The following is a 20,808-nucleotide window of genomic DNA, read 5'->3' on the forward strand; positions in this document are numbered from 1 at the left end:
GTTTTAGAAACTTGCCAAGTTGAGTCTTTCGCTCCTTCGGAATACGCAGTAGTCGATCGTTGCCTACATAAAATTGACTATGCCCGACTAGACCCCGACAGAATCCACGACGTCATAGCCAGCTGTAGCCAGCTAAACTTCAAATCGGCGTCCCTACTCGTACTTCGTTCCAGAGCTTTTTTTTGACTTCTCAGGCCTCGTCTCAGGGCGAAAGTGGTTTTTTTAGTAGTAGTAGTACACAGGGTGTCCAGCGTAACCTGTGCCAAATCTATGACCGGCAAAGGATCGTCTCAGTAACGCCTCTACGACTCGATTACGAGAAGAGCAAAACTTTATTTGACACAGCAGGTCTAGAATTAGTCAATAATTATGGCGGGCAGTGCTAAAGGCACGGGACACCATAAAGACAAACACCTAAATCAGTTTAGACTGATAAGTACCTTTTGAAAACTCTGTTGTCGTCAATTACAATGTGTTGATTAGTAGAAGAGAAAATGGTGGCCAAAGTTCAATTTTTCGAATTTCGCGCAGGAACCAAAGCGCTAGTTTGTTAATATAACGTGAAGGATTTCAAGGCATTTTTAATTTTTTTTATTTGGACCTCGTTGGCTTAGTAAATATTCGAGGAAACTTGTCGAGTTCAATCTTCAATCTTCATCTCCTTTAAAAAACAACGTTATTCATTTTTACAGGTACTTCAGGTCCTAGCAGACACCTTCAAAATCTATGAGGTCACGACGAGTTTCATGACGGTGTTCTCACCTGTCTTTTGCTCTTACGTCTTTTCTAGCCTACCCTAACCCTCTTATTCTCATGGTAAGAGTGACTTTTTTGCTATTGTAGAACCGTAATTTACTAATGCAGGTGAAAGCATTCTTCTGTTAAGTGTCCCTTTATTGTTTGTACCAGTTGCGCGATATACGACCTAAATGTGCGCTAAAGTATTCGGCGTTCAGCTTTTCATGTTCTACAAGAAAGGGCGTCAATTAATTAATTAATTAATTAATTAATTAATAATTAATTGGTTAATTAATTAATTCTTAATCAATCAATCAATAAGTCAATCAATCCACCAATACATCCACCAATCAATCAATCGATCAATCAATCATTCGACCAAACAATCAATCTCAACCAATCAATAAATAGCTTTATTTAAACAATTCAAGAAATGTATATAAAATAGCTGCAACAATAGCCGATGTACAGGCCAGTATCTGTTGCGATACAGAAAATACACGTACATTTCTCAACAAGTGACAACATTGTTTACATCAACAAGTAATAATTATCTAAAGAAGAGTTATCATATTTGACTAGACAAGTGGAAGCGCTGACATGCAAGGTCAAAGTTTCTCGCGACATTTATTTTCACAGGCATAGTGTTCCGAATAATAGGGTCAAACAACTCTAATAATCGTTCGCAGTACAGATTGCTACAATGACGAAGACTTACGTTGCTTAGTTCACGCACTACGCGACAAAACTTAAGCGTGCCCCAAGAAAAAAAAGTGAGAAAGAGAAGAAGAAAGACGTAAGGCAGGAAAGATAAAGAAAGCGCGCTTCTACATTCCACTAAGCATGTTTGAGGCCACAACAACAACTACAACAGAACAAGTTCCGCGGTCGTAAGCACAATTTCTTGGGGGCTGAAATTTCTTAAACACTGTATTTCACTCAACAAAGAATTCCCGTCCACCTAAGTAATAAATTGTCATAAATGCAGGCAGCTGGTTTCATTGAAAAGTAACCTGTTCCTCAGCGTATTCTTTAAAAGGAACATAAAAATATAACGAATAGAGCGTCAACATCTCGGAGACAGTAGACGTAGACGGTCACGGTTTTCAAGTCGATAGTCGACAAAACGACTCGGACGTACTTGCTGACAAACATACGAATGCTTAGTGTAGAAGATCGCGCAGTGAACGGCATTTTCTTTTTCTAGTAAATCGATGCAAGCAGGTTGGCAACCTAGAAAAAAAATAAGCGGGTAAAAAAAAAAAAAGAACTGTCAGAAGTGGGATTCGAACCCACGCCCGGAAGACCGGACTGCGACCTGAACGCAGCGCCTTGGACCGCTCGGCCATCCTGACTGAACGAATACATACGGCAAGCGGAGCTGTGCCAAGATTTTTGCTCCAAACCTCTTCTGCTTAGACGAAAAAAGAATGCCGGAAAAGTAAAATTTCAGTAACGGCATGCATAAAGAAATATTAAAACATACGAGGAAGGAGCATGACATTAGGCTACCAACCTCACCAATTCAACTTCTTCCGACAACACCCCACCTTCGGGATCCACATACGCGTTAATTTTTGGAAATCAAGCCCGACATAGTCGCCGGAGCTTCCAATTTTTTTTTTTACTTCCTCCATGCATTCAAGGTATTGTTTTGTTCATGGCAGCTCGCAGTGGCGCTCTCGTTCTACCTCGCCACGCGCTGTTCGCTCTTCACTAGATATTACCGCTTGCCCATCACGTGGCAAGGGCCTGTTTCCCATGAGTCTTCTCCTTATGTTTTTTTTTTTTATAAGTAGGCTTCAAAATTGTCACGCGACTCTTCCTCTTAGTCTGTTTTCTTCCTCCATGGGTAAATGTTAGCACTAGGGTAATAGAGAAAAGAGGGCAGAGTGGTTGACAGGAAACAAGCTTCCTGTCAACTTGTCTGTGCCCTCTCTGTTCCGTATTACCTTAGCGATAATCATCATCATCAGCATATATTTATGCCCACTGCAGGACGACGGTCTCTCCCTGCGATCTTCAATTACCCCTGTCTTGCGCTAGCTGATTCCAACTTGCGCCTGAGAATTTCCTAACTTCATCACTCCACCTAGTTTTCTGCCGTCCTCGACTGCGCTTCCCTTCTCTTGGTATGCATTCTGTAACCCTAATGGTCCACCGGTTATCCATCATACGCATTACATGGCCTGTCCAGCTCCACTTTTTCCGCTTAATGTCAACAAGAATATCGGCTATCTCCGTTTGTTCTCTGATCCACACCACTCTCTTCCTGTCTCTTAACGTTAGGCCTAAAATTTTTCGTTCCATCGCTCTTTGTACGGTCCTTAACTTGTTCTCGAGCTTCTTTGTTAACTTCCAACTTTCTTCCCCATATGTTAGCACCGGTAGAATGGAATGATTGTACACTTTTCTTTTCAACGACAGCGGTAATCTCCCAGTCAGGATTTGGTAATGATTGTCGTATGCACTCCAGCTCAATTTTATTCTTCTATAAATTTCTTTCTCATGATCAGGGTCCCCTGTGAGTAATTGACCTAGATAAACGTACGCCTTTACAGACTCTAGAGGCTGACTGGCGATCCTGAATTCTTGTTTCGTTGCCAGGCTATTGAACATTATCTTTGTCTTCTGCATATTAATCTTCAACCCCACTCTTACACTTTCTCGGTTAAGGTTAATCAATTGCTGTAATTCGTTATTCGTCCCCATTGTTGCTGAATAGGACAATGTCATCTGCAAACCGAAGGTTGCTGAGATATTCGCCGTTGATCCTCACTCCTAAGCCTTCCCAGTCTAACAGCTTGAATACTTCTAAGCATGCAGTGAATAGCATTGGAGAGATTGTGTCACCTTGCCTGACCCCTTTCTTGATAAGTATCTTTCTACTTTTCTTGTGGAGAACCAAGGTTGCTGTACAATACTTGTAGATATTTGACAAAATGTTCACGTATGCCTCATGCACTCCTTGATTACGCAATGACTCTATGACTGCTGGCATCACTACCGAATCAAATGCGTTTTCATAATCTATGAATGCCATATAGAGAAGTTGATTGTACTCCGCAGATTTCTCTATTACCTGATTGGTGACATGGATATGTTCAATCGTAGAATATCCCTTCCTGAAGCCAGCCTGTTTATTTGGTTGGCTGAAGTCAAGTGTTGCCCTGATTCTATTGGAAATTATCTTGGTGAATATGTTATACAATACTGAACGCAAGCTAATGGGTCTATAATTGGCGAAATGCGAAAACACCCGTGTACTTAGATTTAGGTGCACGTTAAAGAACCCCAGGTGGTCGAAATTTCCGGAGTACCCCACTACGGCGTGCCTCATAATCACAACTGGTTTTGGCACGTACAACCCCATAATTTAATTTTTTTGGGTCTATAATTCTTTAATTCTTAGCGTCTCCCTTCTTATGGATGAGTATAATGTTGGCGTTCTTCCAGCTTTCTGGTACACTTGAAGTCGTGAGGCATTGCGTATAAAGGGACGCAAGCTTTTCAAGTATGATACCTCCTCCATCCTTGATTAAATCGACCGTTATTCCATCCTCTCCAGCAGCTTTTCCCCTGGTCATGTCTTTCAAGGTCCTTCTAACTTCATCGCTAGTTATAGAAGGCGCCTCTGTATCCTGTTCATCGCTATTTTGAATGAAAGTAGTTTGGCTGCTCTGGGAACTGTACAGCTCAGTATAGAATTCTTCCGCTGCTTTTACTATGTCATCGAAATTGCTGATGATATTACCATGCTTATATTTCAGTGCATACATTTTGCCTTGTCCTATGCCTAGTTTAATTTCTTGTCACTGATCTTATACTGCATCCATATTTTACTGCTTCCTCAATCTTTTCCACGTTATAATTTCAGATATCCCTTACTTTCTTCTTGTTGACCAATTTCGGCAGTTCAGCGAATTCTATCTGATCTCTCAAGTTTTACACTTTCATGTTTTGCCGTTTCTTTATTAGGTCCTTTGTTACTTAGGAGAGCTTACCTACTGGTTGCCTTGGTGCGTTACCTCCCACTTCAATTGCTGCTTCTGAGATCAACCTATTTACGATTTCATTCATTACCTCTATGTTGTCTTTATCTTCCTGTTCTAAAGCTGCATATTTGTTTGCGAGCACCAGCCTGAATTGGTCTGTTTTTACCTTTACTGTGTCTAGGTTGGCTTGTTTCTTCATGACTAACTTTATTCTTTCTCTCTTCAAATCCGCCTTTTTTCACTGCGCTACGGCGCATGCGCTCAGCCCTGGCGGATTAGTCGCGAAACGTTTTGGAAGGGTCGCGCGCGCGGCCGTGCGGCCCCGCTTCGGGGAAACGTCCCCTGGAAAAAAAAAAAAAAAAAAAAAAGCGCTCGCACGCGCGCTACTGCAAGTGCAAACTCGTGCTGTGTACCTCGTTGAAACTTCACTGGTAGATCGACGTCGGTGCGGTACCGAAAACGCCCGTAGCGTAAGACTGCAACTCCACTTTTAACAGAAAGCGGTGAGGGCTTCGTCCATACTGCACAGAGAACCACGTAGTTGCCGCCTTGCATTGATGACTGTAATAGCAAATTTATCGATAAACCCCTGCGTTACACTTGGACGGCACTTAAAAACACGTTGCTGACGAAGACTTCCTGCAGCGTCGGCCCTCACTTGCTGGTAGTGGCAGCGTGTGCCCGACTTCACGTACTCGTTCAAGGCGCGGTAACACTGGGTCGATACGAGACCGACAAGACGCGCACGCCTACGATTGGCCGACCATTCAGCACTGTGTCGCTGAGACCATTTTATCATACCAGGCCTACAAGGCATAACCGACGAGCGCGAGTTGTCGTACTGCGACGGGCTTTCTTGCCGACGGCACCGATAAAATCAGCGTGCCGACCATCCTTCGACCGAACCCCGCGTAATCGGCCGTCGAACCGATAACGCGATAGCCGCAACGGCTTCGTTAGTATCTATAAATAATCGCGCTCAAAGTGAGTCAAGACATGCCTACGAAGTTGAAATGCACAAGATTCGACCGTCTCAATCCGTGCACATAAGTTCGAGCAAATGTTGATCCTGTTCAGCGAAGGTTAGGCCTGGCGCCGTCGAGTTCGCGCACCCGCTACCGGCGGACCGGTACTGAAAAGTAAGCAAGTTATAATGAAGGAAACTGCTTTTGTAGTCCAATTCTAGCCTTAGCGATTTGAAATAAACTACCCTTCGCTTCGATCGCCGCGTACGCAATAAGCTGCAAGCGGGGACACAGCTAGCGCTGCGCCCAACGCCTGCGCCAACATCTGTACGACACCGTTCCCGTAGGCTGCCGGTCGTATTCGCAACATAGATGGGTCGATTTTTACGTGTTGGCATGCTGACACATTTCTGAATTCTTGAGACGTACTCTTTATCTATGCGTAAAACCCGAAACAAGAGACGGTACATTCGGAACAGCAGCATAAACAGCCGCTTCGCTCAGTTATATACCAACGGTGTCAGCGATGGCATCCGCGTTTTTGCAGGAGAACAACACGGCCTTTAAATGAGCGCTTATGCGAGCACAGTTTGCTCTAATAATGCTTTATGCCACGCGAAAACTAACTATCGCGAAGTTAAAGAAAAGCGAGAATCAGTAATAAATTAACAGCCCGATATTTGTAACTGGATCACAGCCGCCACTGTTTAAGTGGCTCAGCCACTCATACTGACTCGTCTCACGATGGAACAACGCGGCTCATATGAGCAGATATGTGTGTTTTATTCTACGTTTTGACATTCTTTCATATCAGCGCCTTTTCATATACGCACCTTTCCACCATTTTTTAACGCTAACAACGATCTGTGGCTGTAGATGCCGATGTAAACAAGTGCATCGCTTTGCTAAATCCAACGCGGAAGGCAGCGCACTCGAAAACTTCTTATTTATGGGAAATGTCTAAAGAATGTGTAAAAAGAATTAAAAAAAAGCGAGGTGCAAGTGCAGTAGTTAGCGACAACAAACTACAAAGCAGCCGCGACGGCCGAGGGAACTCGGCGTGCCTTTATCGGCCGCACTATAAACAAATCAGCACACTCAGACCTGCTCACCCTACATGTATATAGCTGGTGAGTGCTACATGGCTTCCAGGAACAACATGCTGCCCCGCAGAAGCCATTAATAATTATTCGCAATCCACGAAACGCACAACCGATGCGCACTTAACACGGGCGCAGGTTCACAAATCAACCGGCGAAAGCCCCAGCACCCTTCCAAAACGTTTCCAGCGGCGCGCGGCAGAGGGCAGCACAGGAAAATGAAAAAGGCGGATTGAGAGAAATCCTAGACCTATGGTCACTGCACTTTACCCTACCTAACGCATCTACATCCTGCACTATGCTGGGATCGGCAGAGAGTATGAAATCTATTTCATTCCTTCTTTTTCCATTAGGGCTTTTCCAGGTCCACTTCCTGCTGCTGCGCTTCCTGAAGAAGGTTTACATTATTTGGAGTCTATTCGTTTCCGCGAATTCAACCAACATCTATCCTCTAGTATTCGTAGAATCGATGCCGTAGTTGCCAATTGCTTATTCACCAGCCTGCTTTCTCCCCACCTATGCATTGGTGTCGCCCATGACTACAGTATACTGAGTTTGCACCTTTCTCATTGCTAATTCAACATCTTCATAAAACTGTTCTATTTCTTCATCATCGTGACTGGAGGTTGGGGCGTAGGCTTGTACAACTTTAATTCTATACCTCCTATTCAGCTTTATTACGACGACTGCTACCCTCTCATTATAGCTGTAGAATTCATTAATGTTGCCCGCTATGTCCTTGTGGACTAGAAATCCTACTTCGAATTCTGTCCTATCTGGAAGACCTCTGTAGCAGAGGACGTGGCCATTAGTTAAATGCTAAAGACAGAATACTAAAGTCTTCGGCTTTTTTTGTTATTTTTTGTTTTTGTTTTTTTTTTCTTTTTAATCCTTCTCTTGTTTTCTAATCTTTTCTGCCCTTACCCCCCCCCCCCCCCCCCCCCCCCCCCGTGCAGAGTAGCCAACCGGACACTTAACCTAGTTAACCTCTCTGCATTTCGCCTCTTATTTTCCTTCCTTCCTTCCTAAAGTGAAAATGCACATCCCAGGTACTGTAGGAATCGACCAGTTAGACGACTTTATAAGGCCACTTCGTTGTAAAGATCGCGCACCGTAACGCTCAGAATAGAGTTGACTAAGCATGTTCAACAGAAGAAAACCTTTTCTTAACATGCATTCAAGAGAGACTGCGTGAAAACAGTCGCTAATTTTTTTTAAGCACACGTTGTTTTTCTCGAAAGCTTGCCCTACGGCCTAAACGATTAAATATATAAATGTAGGCCGCTTTCGGCGGTGTACGTCATTAGTGCTCGATGGTTGGCCCCATGGAGCCATGAATCTATAGTCCGGTGTTCTCGTGGGATGACGGCCCACTGTTTGCAGGTAGCGCCGTCGGATCTGGTTTACGCCAGCGCATGTCCACAATAGGTGTTTGACTGTAGCCGCAGACGCTGGAGCTGAGCAATATGGGCAGGTATCCCCGAATGTTTCACGAAGATGTGGCCAGGCATAGGTGACCGATGGGGTAAGTGCCGCCTCGATCCACACGGAGTCTCCATAACACCTCCAACTCCCGGCGGGTAAGGCCGGCTGGGAGGTTTGAAGCACACGACGAGATTAAATGTAATCTGGTGCGGCTGAGAATTTCCTTGCGGTGGAGGAAATCACCTAGAAGTCACTTGGGAAATTTGCGTTCAAAGTGGGTAGTAGCCCACTGTGGTTAGCGGCTGTCAACTTGAATGTGAGCAGAAATAGTGACCCACTGAATACACTGTATCCCAACCTGACCGGGCGCCTGTGCAGTCATGCGGTGTATTCGTCTGCCAAACGCTGGGCATCGTATACTTTCCGAATCTCCCTTATGGCCGATGTGGAGTGTGTGCATAATATAATAACCGAAGAAATCTGATATGACGCATCTGCTCCCTCACACTTGAAGCAGATGCGTCTTATCAGATTTCTTTCGTTGTGGAGGCGTTCACAATAGGTATTAAAGATAAGAATTCAATTGGGACATAATCACTCCTTTGATATACATGTCATTTTGTTGTAGAGGCATTCGTTGTAGAGGCGTTCGACTGTGTATATATTTTACGGAATTCCTATAAAGTCTTTGGCGACCGCATAAGTGCCCGTGCGAAATCGCACTCTCGTGTTATCACTTGCGAAGTTGCGATGTTCTTTAGCTTCGGTGATGAGACGAGAAGCGGGGTACAGAGAATGACATTGCCAATAGATACTAAGTCAGAAAACGCTACATTATACGTGCCTCCTCGGCGGCATGCGCAGTTTTCTGTAAAAAATAGAAGGAAATAAAATGAAAGGGGGTAAAATAATCACTATCACCCAAATAACAAAATACACCAAAATTAAAGTTTGGTGCTCGGAATTATTCGCCCCTGAAACAAAGAAGTAGTGGAACAAACCAGTCGTGTCGCCAGTTTGACAGATTTATTGCACTTGCACGCTGAAACGACGGCTGCATCAGTGGCATTTTTTTATTTTGAACGACGGGTCCACTTCTGGCATGTGGTACTGACAATAGGTGCTGGAGTCGAGGTTTCGATGACCATCTGGCTCGACGTGGCGTTCACCAGATTGCACACTTACGTGCTGGGTTCATGGGAGTACCTGACGCACAGCCGAAGGCAGCCGAGAACTTGGCGAAGTTCATGAGAGGTATGTTTACTCGAAGCCTACCGGGGATGTCGCCGAAGTTGAGTTTCCGTATCCAGGCGTCCCGGCTAGGATTGTCGCACAGTCCCACGGCGTAGAGAACGAAGAACAGCTGTTCCATGTCAAGCTGGCGTTCGTCCACCGAGATCTTGAGCCTTTCGGCGCCGTCTTGGGCCGTGAGAGCCTTTATGTACATGTCGTGCAGCGGCCCTATGATGGCGTTGTCCGCGATGTTCTCCTCCAGCCTCATTCTGGCCTCGAAGTTGTCGCCAATGAGGTCACGTATCTCGACGTAGTACTGGTCCTGGTAGCAGAGTTCCAGATGAGAGTACTTGCTCATCTCGTCCGTGCTCCACCAGGTGGCCACCGCGAGGTTGTGGTCAATGGAGGCGCCACGTCGGTCCACGGCGCCGAACATGCCTCGAAATACTTCGGCCACGATGAGGGGAAAGACAACCGGATCGATGCTCTTGGTGATGTCGTTCAGGAAGGCAACACTGGCGTGTGGAATGAAGAGCACGTTGCGCCCGAAAAAGTACTCGTGCCCGGGTGACAGGGCAGTGTGGTCGTACCGTGCGTCGAGGTCGTCCTTGGGTGGCTTGGTCTCCCAATAGACGTTCATGGTTCCCGCCTGCAGTTCCCGAAAGCTCTCGAGCAAGTGACTCGGGTCGAGGGGCTGAGCGTTGAAGTTGTAGTAGCTGGCAACCACGTTGATGTCGTCCGCGCTGGCCAGGAACATGAAGCGCATGTTCTCGATCTTGTCGACACCGATGCCGATCGCCGAGCGGTCCAGCCATGACGACGACGAGAGGAGGCGGTCTGTCATACTGCTTTTGAGCTGTACCTCCAAACTTGACATGCTGTAGTCGTAGTGCTTCAGTAGGAGCGTCGAGTTGTTCTTGCTGAATGTCATGCGACCGAAGAAGCGCATGCCGTGCTTATAGAGTCGTTCCAGCAGGTGCATGCAGGCTTGACGCCGGTCAGGGACAAACTCCAGGTAGTCATCGTGACTCAACCGCAACAGAGGGCTCGCAGCCTTGGCCAGCAGAGGGGATAGGTGCACCACGATGCGATAGCCCAGATAGTTTAGAAGAGTGACTGTGTCGGTCTCGTTGAGAACGGCGGGCAACTTGCTGATATATTCCTGGTTCATGAGGGCCACAGGTTTGTCGTTGTCGAACGTTTCAATGTCCTGGAAAAGTATCGTGAGATACTCTTTCCAGTCCCACTTTCCTTTGCGGTCAAGCTGTCCCACGCGCTTGATGCGGTCCTGGAACTCGACGAAGTGGGGTGTGGCCATAACACTGTGAAGCTTCTTCTCGAGAAGGGCTATGGCCTCCGCTTGGTCAGTCAAGTCTTGCTTCTTTTCTAAAAGTGTCAACGCGAGGGCCACCTTCTGAGTGAAATTTTCAGGTGATTCGTCGAGGTATGCCAGGTTGTACCTCTTAAGCGTCAAGCTTGGCGCGTCGATGTGCACCGTGTATCCGCGGTCATCTTCGAACGGCTTCCGCAGAAACACCCTGGTGAATGGGAAGACGCCCAAGTCACGGTCCACGAATGCCGAGATGGTAACAACACTGGCACCGCGCGGAGCCTTCTTGTAGGGCCAGCTGCCCAGGTTGTACTCCTCCAGGAGACTTCGAAGCGACGTCAAGTTCACGTCGTTTTTGTCCTGGGACTCGCACTTGGGCAACAACGAGATTGCCTGATGCAGAAACACACCCGGATACTTATGGTATCGCTCTTCGTTCTCCTTCAGGTAGTCTCGGAAGAACTTCTCGATGTCCATCATCATCATACCAGCCGCCCTTTCCCTGTACGTCCTTGACTGGACGTCCAGGTCCCGCGCCGTCCAGTGCCGAGAGCAGACGTGTGCGTAGAAGTCCGTGCAAGGGTTGACGCTCGAGTTGAGTCGGCCACGCAGATAGTTCTCGGCCCATACGCACACGTCAGTCTTGCAGCTGGGCTGCGTGAGGGTTTTCCGCTCGTGCTTGGCTAGGTGGTACCGGCCGTCTGCTCCGGCCAGGATGCCCCTGTCGTCGCCGCCGCCGTCGCCCGTCCCGTTGCCGCCGTGTCGCAGGAGCTCCATGGAGCGGTTGAACATGACCATGATGGCCCCACCAACGTGCAGCTTGTACGTGGTGACGGCCACGCCCACGACTATCATGAGCAGGCCCACACTGCATACGGCAAAGTACGGGAGCCGGCTGGGCGAGCGAGTCACCAGGACCTGCGATCGCGACCGTGTCTGGACAGTCGTGCATTTGGGCTCCTCGACCGACCTCAGGGAGTACGGGAGGTCGTGCTCCTCGCGGTCGCTCACCGCGCCTACTGAGCCGCGCTCGAAGTCGGCGCTCAGGGACATCGAGGAGCCCTTGCGGCTGGCTGCGGTCGAGGATTCTTCTTCTGTGGCTCGAGACGCCGCGCGCGGTACCACCTTATTTGGACTGCTTTGTTTTCGTCTTCAGTGCCACATAAAGAAGCACTGGCATGATATTTACGACTCTTCCTTTCTCGCGTTAACTGACAGTCCTAGGAAAAAAAAATACTGGTAAGCCTCAGAGCGCCATAAATAATTGAATAGTATAGCTTTTAGACAGCCAGTTACGGTTGCGTTTTCCAGGAGGTGACCATGTCACGATGTCATGATGCAGAAGGTGGTCGCGCGGGGGCAGAACAATGGGGCGTTATGGCACTCGCTCCAGCTCACTCGGTCGTCCGCTATGCTACAACGTCGGGCCTTGCAGTACCCTCACATCCTCCAAAGTGGGTGGGGGTCATTGACACATAGGCTATACATCTACACGCAGTTTCATTTTTACATTGACTTAAACACAATATTACTTATTCACATTTACCGCAGTATAAGAATACAGGGCCTTTCATGAGCTCTGCGCTTGAGGCACACCTTACATCCTTGAACGCGTCAAAAACCTCACTTCATCCATGTGATGTATCCTATAATTTTGTGGCGTCAAGGTGGCTGTGGTAGCTTTGCGGTTACTCAGAGAAACATCCGAGGTTACACCGCAAGCGTTCATATATAGAAATCATGGCATGCGACAGGCTCGGCGACTTACACGATAACACAGAAGCCATCTCTACTCTTGGTCTTTCATAAAATGTACAGTGGCGCTGTAAACGTTGCCAGTAATTGAGACGTGTGTCCTTGTGGCGGTTGCACTGTTCGAACCAGCTTCATACTAGCAATTATGTAACTGTCACTGTTTTTAAGGCGAAGCATTCTTGGCCTTTTCATCCCACTTTGGTGTCCGTTTCTAACCGCCATCGACTTGCTGCGAGCACACTTCAGAGATTCGTACCACACATTATGCACCCCTTCCGCGCCCTTAGATCTCATACATATCTGACCAGCTCCGGTCGATTGTGGTGTTTGACTAAAGGTTGTGCGCTGCATGCGGTCTTAGTTGACTCACATGCATGATTTACATGATCGTAAAGTTAGGCGGGCTAAACAAACGTGGAAGTAAGCGAGGATATTAAAATAATATGTAAATAACATTCATAACACATATATGACATGACATTTCCGATGTTTTATTTGTTCATTATTTGCATTAAATGAAGGTAATGAACCTGAAAAGGCTATGAATAAAATCACAGGCATGCGCGGCACACCCAGCACAGTCACAGCGTAAGCTGGAGGAGCGGCTCCACCTGAGCTCCATTTTCGGCAGCACGTACAGAGGTCAACACACATCTCTAGAACGCGCGAATCATGTTCGCAGGACTGCGCTGGCGAATCTGATGAAGTCATGTGGTACATAATCGGCTGTATGTGAGCTTGCGTGACTAAATTTACAGTTTCCATTGATTTCTCTCGACCTGGTGGTCGGCTTAAGCTTTCGTGGCTGCTTTGGCCCTCGCGAGTGTGTTCTAGAGATGTGTGTTGACCTCTGTACTAGAGGGTCTTCGCGGCGAAGCCTCTTTGCGTCGTTTTTACGAGAACGATCTGAGCTGTCCGCCCATGGCGTCGACGACGAGCTACGGCTTGTGCTGCTTTCTGCACAGCGGTTTGCTGAGCCCGACGTTGTCTGGTTGTAGCCGAGCGCGTAGCTCTACGGTTCGCTTCTTCAGCAGCGGTTCGCACCTTGCGAGGAGGCGCTATAAGGTGTACCGAAGAGTAAACACAGGCATCTAGACTACGTGGCGCACATGTCCCATCCCTTGACCCCTGGCACGATACGATGCTGTTGTTGTTGCTGCTGATGATGATTTATTGACATTCATTTGATACGGGGCGGTGCCAAATGGTCACCTAGCCTGCTTGAGTTAACCAGGTCTAGCTACATGCAACATGCAACTGGTATACATGTAACTGCTACATGTCGGGACACCTGATGAAATACAACGCAACTGCAATGCAAAGTTTGCACGTACCGACGCTATACGCGGCACGCATGTCACATCGCGTGAAAAGAGGCGCGATTCATGGCTGATGATGCTGATCATGATGATGATGATTCATTGGCATCTCCTTTGAAACGGGGTGGTGCCAAACAGTCACCCAGCCTACTTGATCTAATCAGGTATGCTTATACATGTTTCTCAGCTTTGCAGTTTTTGTATACATCTCCTTAATCTTCTTTTCCTGGCTCAAGATAATCCATCTATTTCTTGGTCAATGCCCCATAGTGGGTAGGAACCACATACTTGATAGACTAGTATCGCTACCTATGCAACTGGCACATGGCGTGCCACCTGGTGTAATAATATGCAACTGCAATGCAAAGTGCTCTCGTATCGACGCTGCGCGGTGCGCATCTCACATCACGTGACAAGTGGCACAATACGATGCTTATTATTATTATTATTATTATTATTATTATTATTATTATTATTATTATTATTATTATGATCATTTATTGGCATCCCCTTTGAAACGGGGTGGTGACAGTCACCTAGCCTGCTTGATTTAATCATGCAGGTATGCCATGCACGGAGCCGCTCCTCCAGCTTACGCTGTGACTGTGCTGGGTGTGCCGCGCAGACCTGTGACTTTTTATAGATCTCCTTATTCTTCTTTTTCTTCCTCAAGACAATCCAACCATTTCTTAGCCAATCCCCCATAGCGGGTAAGAGCCTGGCGATAGCTGCGACGGACACCGGCGGCAGCGGCGGCGGCGGGCAACATCGCCAACCGAAACGGCTATTGGAATGAGCCCATATCAGCTTACGCGGTAAAATAGTGTCAAGCCTTAGAGTCCCCTAAATGATTTGCTATAAAAGCTCTTCTATGAAGCAGTTTCGATTTCGTTTCCCAGGAGGTGTATATCTTAGCATTATGCCCCGCGGAAACCCAAGCGAATAAAAGAAAATTATGTGTCGTGATGGCGGACGGATCCAGGGTAGCAGCCTCCGGGTGGTGGCTCATCAAAGCATACAGGGTCCCAGCCTTCTCCGATCCTCTCTGGATCGGCCAGTGCATGTCATGACACAGAAGGTGGTCACGTGGGTGCAGGACATCATGACGCTTTGGCACTAGAATTTATCGAGATAATTTGTCCACATCCGATGACGTTGCTTCAACCCTTTTTATTATACCCATCGCCATGGCAGCCATGCAATGTTGTGGCTTTCGATGATCAGGCGGCCTTTTGCCAATTGGCACAGTACGACAGCTGGTTTATAGTTCTCGGGCTCTTCTTCGAAAGGAAATGTTTGTTCAGGTAATTCCGTGAAACCGCCATCGCGCCAGACCCGTAGCGCTCCATTTCTCGAGCCTAATGCTTGCTTCGATCCGATCGCCAACTTGTCCGTAACGGTCTATCACTCAAGTGGTGGCTATTCTGACAACGCGTATGTGCACGTGCAAATCCGCACCTCGGGCACGTAGTTCATTTCTTTATTTTACGAATATATTTTCTTGCTTTTGGCTTGAATTGGGCTCATGCGATATACGTATCTGCCGAGAGGTATAGGTCGCCCGCCGTATCAGTGTTGTAACAGTACTACTTGCTCTTCTCCGCTTGGAGAAGCGTGTCACGTGTCACTGAAAGCAGTATCGCTTGTCCCACTAATCTATTTCAAGCTCTAGCTATCTTTTCACTGAGGGTTTCGAGCGTGTCAAGGACGAGAGTGGCGGCTTTCGCGTCTGTAGAGCTCCTTCTCTGTTCATGTAGCATTTATTTCTCTACCTCTCTTCGCTTTTTCTCAACTCATTCCAGCCTCTCCTGTTTTAACCAAAGAGGTTTAAAATAAACATTGCGCAAATTTTATTAAAAACCTCCTTTGTTTTAACGCGACAGCGTTAAAGGCTCCAACATCGCAGGAAATCCGGCGTCGGCGTCCGCGCCATCCGTGGCGGAGAAATTCATCCCGAATTTCTCATCACACAGGCCCTCCGAATGGCGCAAGGGCTTAGTGAACAAAAATTGAATTTCTCAAAGTAAAATGAGTCAGAAAAATCTTAAATTACGACTTAACTACAACCTATATATAGACATGATAGCGTCGCATTGTAATTTGAACATACGAGAAAAAAAAAAAAAAAAAAAAAAAAAACACCGCATATCCACGGGGTGAATGATGATGAGTGGGCGAAGCTCCGGGGGGAATCATCGGTAAACCGTGAATCTTCCGTGTAATTCGCCCAGTCTCGCCGCACTAAATCGAACGATTGACTTCCACCAATGACACGCGCCATATGTGACGTCGTTCCTATTTTATAACAGCGCCCTTCATTATAATTGCACCATCTCCCGCTTAAGGGGACGCTAGCACAAACGCGTTAGAAACGTGCAGTACTCTCTAGTAAGGGGGAGAGGCCACAGCGTCTTACGCAGCCGTTTACACATGCCGGAACGTGCACCGCGTTTGCCGACGCCATCACATGACTGCTGAGAGAGTATAACCCCCGTATTCATAAACGCTCCTCGACTTGAACTTGACTTGCCACCGCCTTCAAAGCGTTTCGAACGCGCCTGCTGAGTTTTCAGTTCAGTTCAAACCATCGTTTAAATGTTACATACCTACCCGCCGTGGTATCGTAGTGGCTTTGGCGTTGTACTAATAAGCTCGAGAGTGCGGAATCGAAACCCGTTAAAGAGCCCCGGTGACCAAAATAAATCCGGACACACACACACACACACACACACACACACACACACACACACACACACACACACACACACACACACACACACACACACACACACACACACACACACACACACACACACACACACACACACACACACACACACACACACACGCACGCACGCACGCACGCACGCACGCACGCACGCACGCACGCTCGCTCGCTCGCACGCACGCACGCACGCACGCACGCACGCACGCACGCACACACACACACACACACACACACACACACACACACACACACGCACGCACGCACGCACGCACGCACGCACGCACGCTCGCACGCACACACACACACACACACACACACACACACACACACACACACACACACACACACACACACGCGCGCGCGCGCGCGCGCTTACTGCCTCATTGCCAGAAAGGTCACACACCATCTCAGACATCCACTGGTTGAACTGGTTCTAGCAAATAGGCGGAACGCGACTGGTGCGCTGCAGTAAAACTGTATCACCCTTCGCGCTTCAGGGAGTCTTGGTTTACACCCTGATCATTTAGATACTCGGCGCAGACATTCTGCCGTGTCTCGTATACAAATTTAAACTGAATCCACTGGTCTGCATGCAAAACAAGCTCAGCGGGAGCATTCAAACACGCTGTCACCATGCGGAGCGCAACGTTGCTGGGAGAATGCGCGATGACCAAGATAAAACATTATGATGTAAAACACACCTCTATTTATTTAAAAATGTAGAAGTGATACTGCGTTAGAAGTACAGAACGAAATAATTATCGGACAGTAAATTTTGCGAAACGGCCATGCCGATACTGTATAACGGTGCGCTACATATGTACACCCGTGAGCAAAAGTAAACGGACCACATGGTCGCCGAAAAAGCTGAATTGCTTCGTAATTAACAAGCATACACTGCAATGAACGAGTATACTGATAAGTTCGCAATTCCAAGTTTGGAGTGCAGTCCTCAATTTCAAGTTGCGTTCACAGGGAGAGGAAAAAAATGGCTTTATCGCGCAACCCCTGGTCCGTATACTTTTGCTCACTGGCGTACACTAGTGTGTAGTGCATGTGAAAGGAAAAGAGGTAAACAAAGACACAGAGACTACTGGCACGATTGGGGTCCCGCGAATGATTCGCAGAAACATTTTCTCGCGAAACCTTGGGCCACCAGCGGAAGTGGCTAACATGAATTTGGCGTATTTAAACTGAACTTGAAGCACCTCTCCTCCTCCGGTCATATTCCTGCTGCAGAGCGGGATGCTGAGTGAGATCGACATGCTTACAAACTGAAAAGACTGAGCCTTGCGAAAACATTTTCGCTTCAGGCACTATGGTCGGTGCCTCAAGGTTATTCGCGATCACAGTAAGATAACAGCAAAACCACGAGCGCATGAAATGCGACTGTTCGTTTGCTCTGAGAATCTGTATATAGCTCGAAAGCACGAATCGTAGTCCGAGTGGTTGGAAGCTCACTGCAAAGAGGTGCTTCTTCAAGAACAAGCGCCTCCATTCCTTCTTTACCGCCTTCTTTTTTTCTTTTCTTTTTTTCGTCTGTATGCTCGTTAGATCGAAATAGCCGTTGCGTCGAGGTCGGCCTTCACGTCAAGGGCCAGGTCGAGTGCGTCTGTCCGGCAGTCTTGCAAGAAGAGCCGACCGTGGTCCAAATCTGATACAAGACGTCGCAACAGTTGCATCAGCCGACACGCTTGGCGAGAGTGACCGGGTGATCGGGCATCCAAGGCACCGCAGCCGACGCATATCGCAACAGCGACACACAATTGGCGACAACGAAAAGCCTACAAACCACGCGCGTGGCACGCGCCGGACACACGAGATACGGCCCTGCCCTGAACCCCCCCTCGAGCCCACCCCTTTTTTCCAAATCTCTCGATGACCAAACTCCTCTCCCTGTCTGGCGCTGATAACGGGATAGAAGAAAAGGCTGCAGATACTCGACGATTCTGGGAAGTCTACAGTTAGCCACCTCTTTATCGTCGCGCCCCCGCGACTTCCGAGAATGCCGAGAAGCGTGCGTATATATACTAGATTACAACTGGCTTTATCTGGAGCGCGTTACAGATTAGCGCACAACGGAACGAGTTGCCATGCCAGGAATGGGCGGGGAAAGAAAAGAAGAAAAAGAAACGAAAAAAAAAAATGCAATCGGGACGGCACGGGAGCGAAAAAAAAAAAAAGAGAGAAAAGTTGCGTTGTAACTGGCAAGCTATAGGGGCTGCTTGCATTTGGCAGATAAACGCAGCTTTCGAAATGCAAGAACTCCTTAGCGGCCCGGCTACTCGAAACGGCCTAACCCTCCTCTTCATCCCATCTTCTATCTTCTATTTTGTCCCTCGCAGCATGCTCTTATATTTTCCGCATTTCTCCAGATCTCATGCGCTGTCCACGTGAGCTTCGGGAGCTACGGGCGTGATTTTGCGAGCGCCTGATGCAATGTAACTATGCGCTGGCACAAGCTGTAGTGACCCCGTGCTACGCGGATCGAAAGACGAGATGTTTTAATTAATCATGATATGTTGCGCAAGTGCCACTGTCGCCGGCTTAAAGCTTTGCTACGCGGGCTGTTTTGTTTTCCGGCAGCAAGCACCACATAGTATATATATAAATTGATCCGCACCACCCGCAAGGAATGTCAATGTATGGCGCAGCTATACAACATGTTGTCGAGGCCATCTTTTATTTATATCGCCGTTGTTCGGGCGTGCTCGGCTGTATGCCTTGACGACTGTCTGAGTTGCGCGACTGCATGAAATTCGTATATATATATATATATATATATATATATATATATATATATATATATATATAGAGAGAGAGAGAGAGAGAGAGAGTTTTCGCTATCAGAAAACGCGTCTGGAAAACTCAATATAGTACATAGCAAAGTTTCCCGGAGAAGAGCTGCCGGTTACATGCGCTCAATTGCTCGGTACAAAACGTGTTTCTTGAGCGTTGCCAGGTAGGCAATCTTTGGTGCTTGCCAAAGGCGCATTAGAAGGCATTGCGTGTGTATTTAGTGTATTCCGAACGCGGCTTTTGAGCGGCTTGATAGCAGCGCACTTCGAAGGAGTAAAATGGCAACTCTGTATGGAGGGTGTCTTGGGCCGCATATTCCTGAATTGTGGGGTTTTACGTGCCAAAACCACGATCTGATTATGAGGCACGCCGTAGTAGGAAACTCTGGAAATTTGTATCACCTGGGGTTCTTTAACGTGCACGTAAATCTAAGTACACGTGTGTTTTTGCATTTCGCCCCCATCGAAATGCGGCCACCGTGGCCACGATTCGATCCAGCGACCTCGTGCTCAGCAGCCTAACACTGAGCAACCACGGCGGGTCCGCATATTCCTGAGTCCAGGCGTATATTTGGGGGATTGAGAAAGAAATATATTGCCATTATTATCATTCGGTTTGAAAACACACACGATGGGTGGAGATGCAAATAAGGGAAGAAGATGACTGGCAACTGTGTCACCAAAAAAAGGCAAAACTACTGCCTACTGTTTAGCAAGGAGTGAATAGAAACATAAATTGAAGATAAAAAAGACATAAAATATGAAAGAAATCGATCCACAGAAGAGCTGTACAAGATGCTATACCAAAGACACACAGAAGCGGCGAGACTTACTCAGTTATGAAGTTGTTTGCACTGTTCACGGAAGAATGACAAGTATTTCTCTTTATTTTTAATTAGGTGAGGCAGAACTATTTTTTTTTTTGTGTGGCAGAACCGAGGGAAATGGAACACCCGAGGTATTACATACCTGGATCTGTCAAAAATGACCTATTTACGACATAATCTGACATGTTCCTCTCGATTTATCGTCCCGTATTCGCACAATAGATTCTGCGGGACGCCGTAGTGTATATAGGCTCGGTTAATTTGACCCCCTGGAGTTTTTACCGCGACTACAGTTAAGCGCTCGAAACTGGGTATAAGCCTCGCGCGTCCGTACCTGCAGTCCATCCATTCCGTTACGCTGACGACAATCGTTGTCGTCATCGACGACAACGATTGTCAGCTCATGTCAGTGAGTCAATGTGCATTCGGAAGTCATGCGCGCTATCTACTGTGCACTATACCGCGCAACAACAGTGCTGGACAATTAATGCCAGGTTTCACGCTGCACACAGACTCTGCGAATATAGTGACATCTGCGCATGCGTTTCGGAGGCCAGATATGAGCAATACTGTATAGCGGACGAGGAGTACACTA

The 20,808-nt window shown here is 47.4% G+C and overlaps 1 protein-coding gene and 1 non-coding gene across 2 annotated transcripts; both read right to left on the reverse strand.

Moving 5' to 3' along the window:
* Positions 1-2,009: 2,009 nt before the first annotated feature.
* On the reverse strand, positions 2,010-2,093 carry Trnal-cag (transfer RNA leucine (anticodon CAG)). The gene has a single exon. It is a non-coding gene; the product is annotated as a tRNA-Leu (tRNA).
* Positions 2,094-9,388: 7,295 nt separating this feature from the next.
* On the reverse strand, positions 9,389-11,839 carry LOC125943543 (neprilysin-1-like). Its single transcript, XM_049662917.1, has one exon. It carries the CDS (start codon positions 11,837-11,839, stop codon positions 9,389-9,391), a length of 2,451 nt encoding a protein of 816 aa, XP_049518874.1.
* Positions 11,840-20,808: the final 8,969 nt, after the last annotated feature.

This window comes from Dermacentor silvarum, chromosome 2 (genome assembly GCF_013339745.2).
Source record: "Dermacentor silvarum isolate Dsil-2018 chromosome 2, BIME_Dsil_1.4, whole genome shotgun sequence".
In the NCBI taxonomy this organism is placed as follows: domain Eukaryota; kingdom Metazoa; phylum Arthropoda; class Arachnida; order Ixodida; family Ixodidae; genus Dermacentor; species Dermacentor silvarum.

Excerpts from the sequence above, each read along its gene's own strand:
- LOC125943543 (XM_049662917.1), bottom strand. The coding sequence starts at position 11,839 with ATGTCCCTGAGCGCCGACTTCGAGCGCGGCTCAGTAGGCGCGGTGAGC.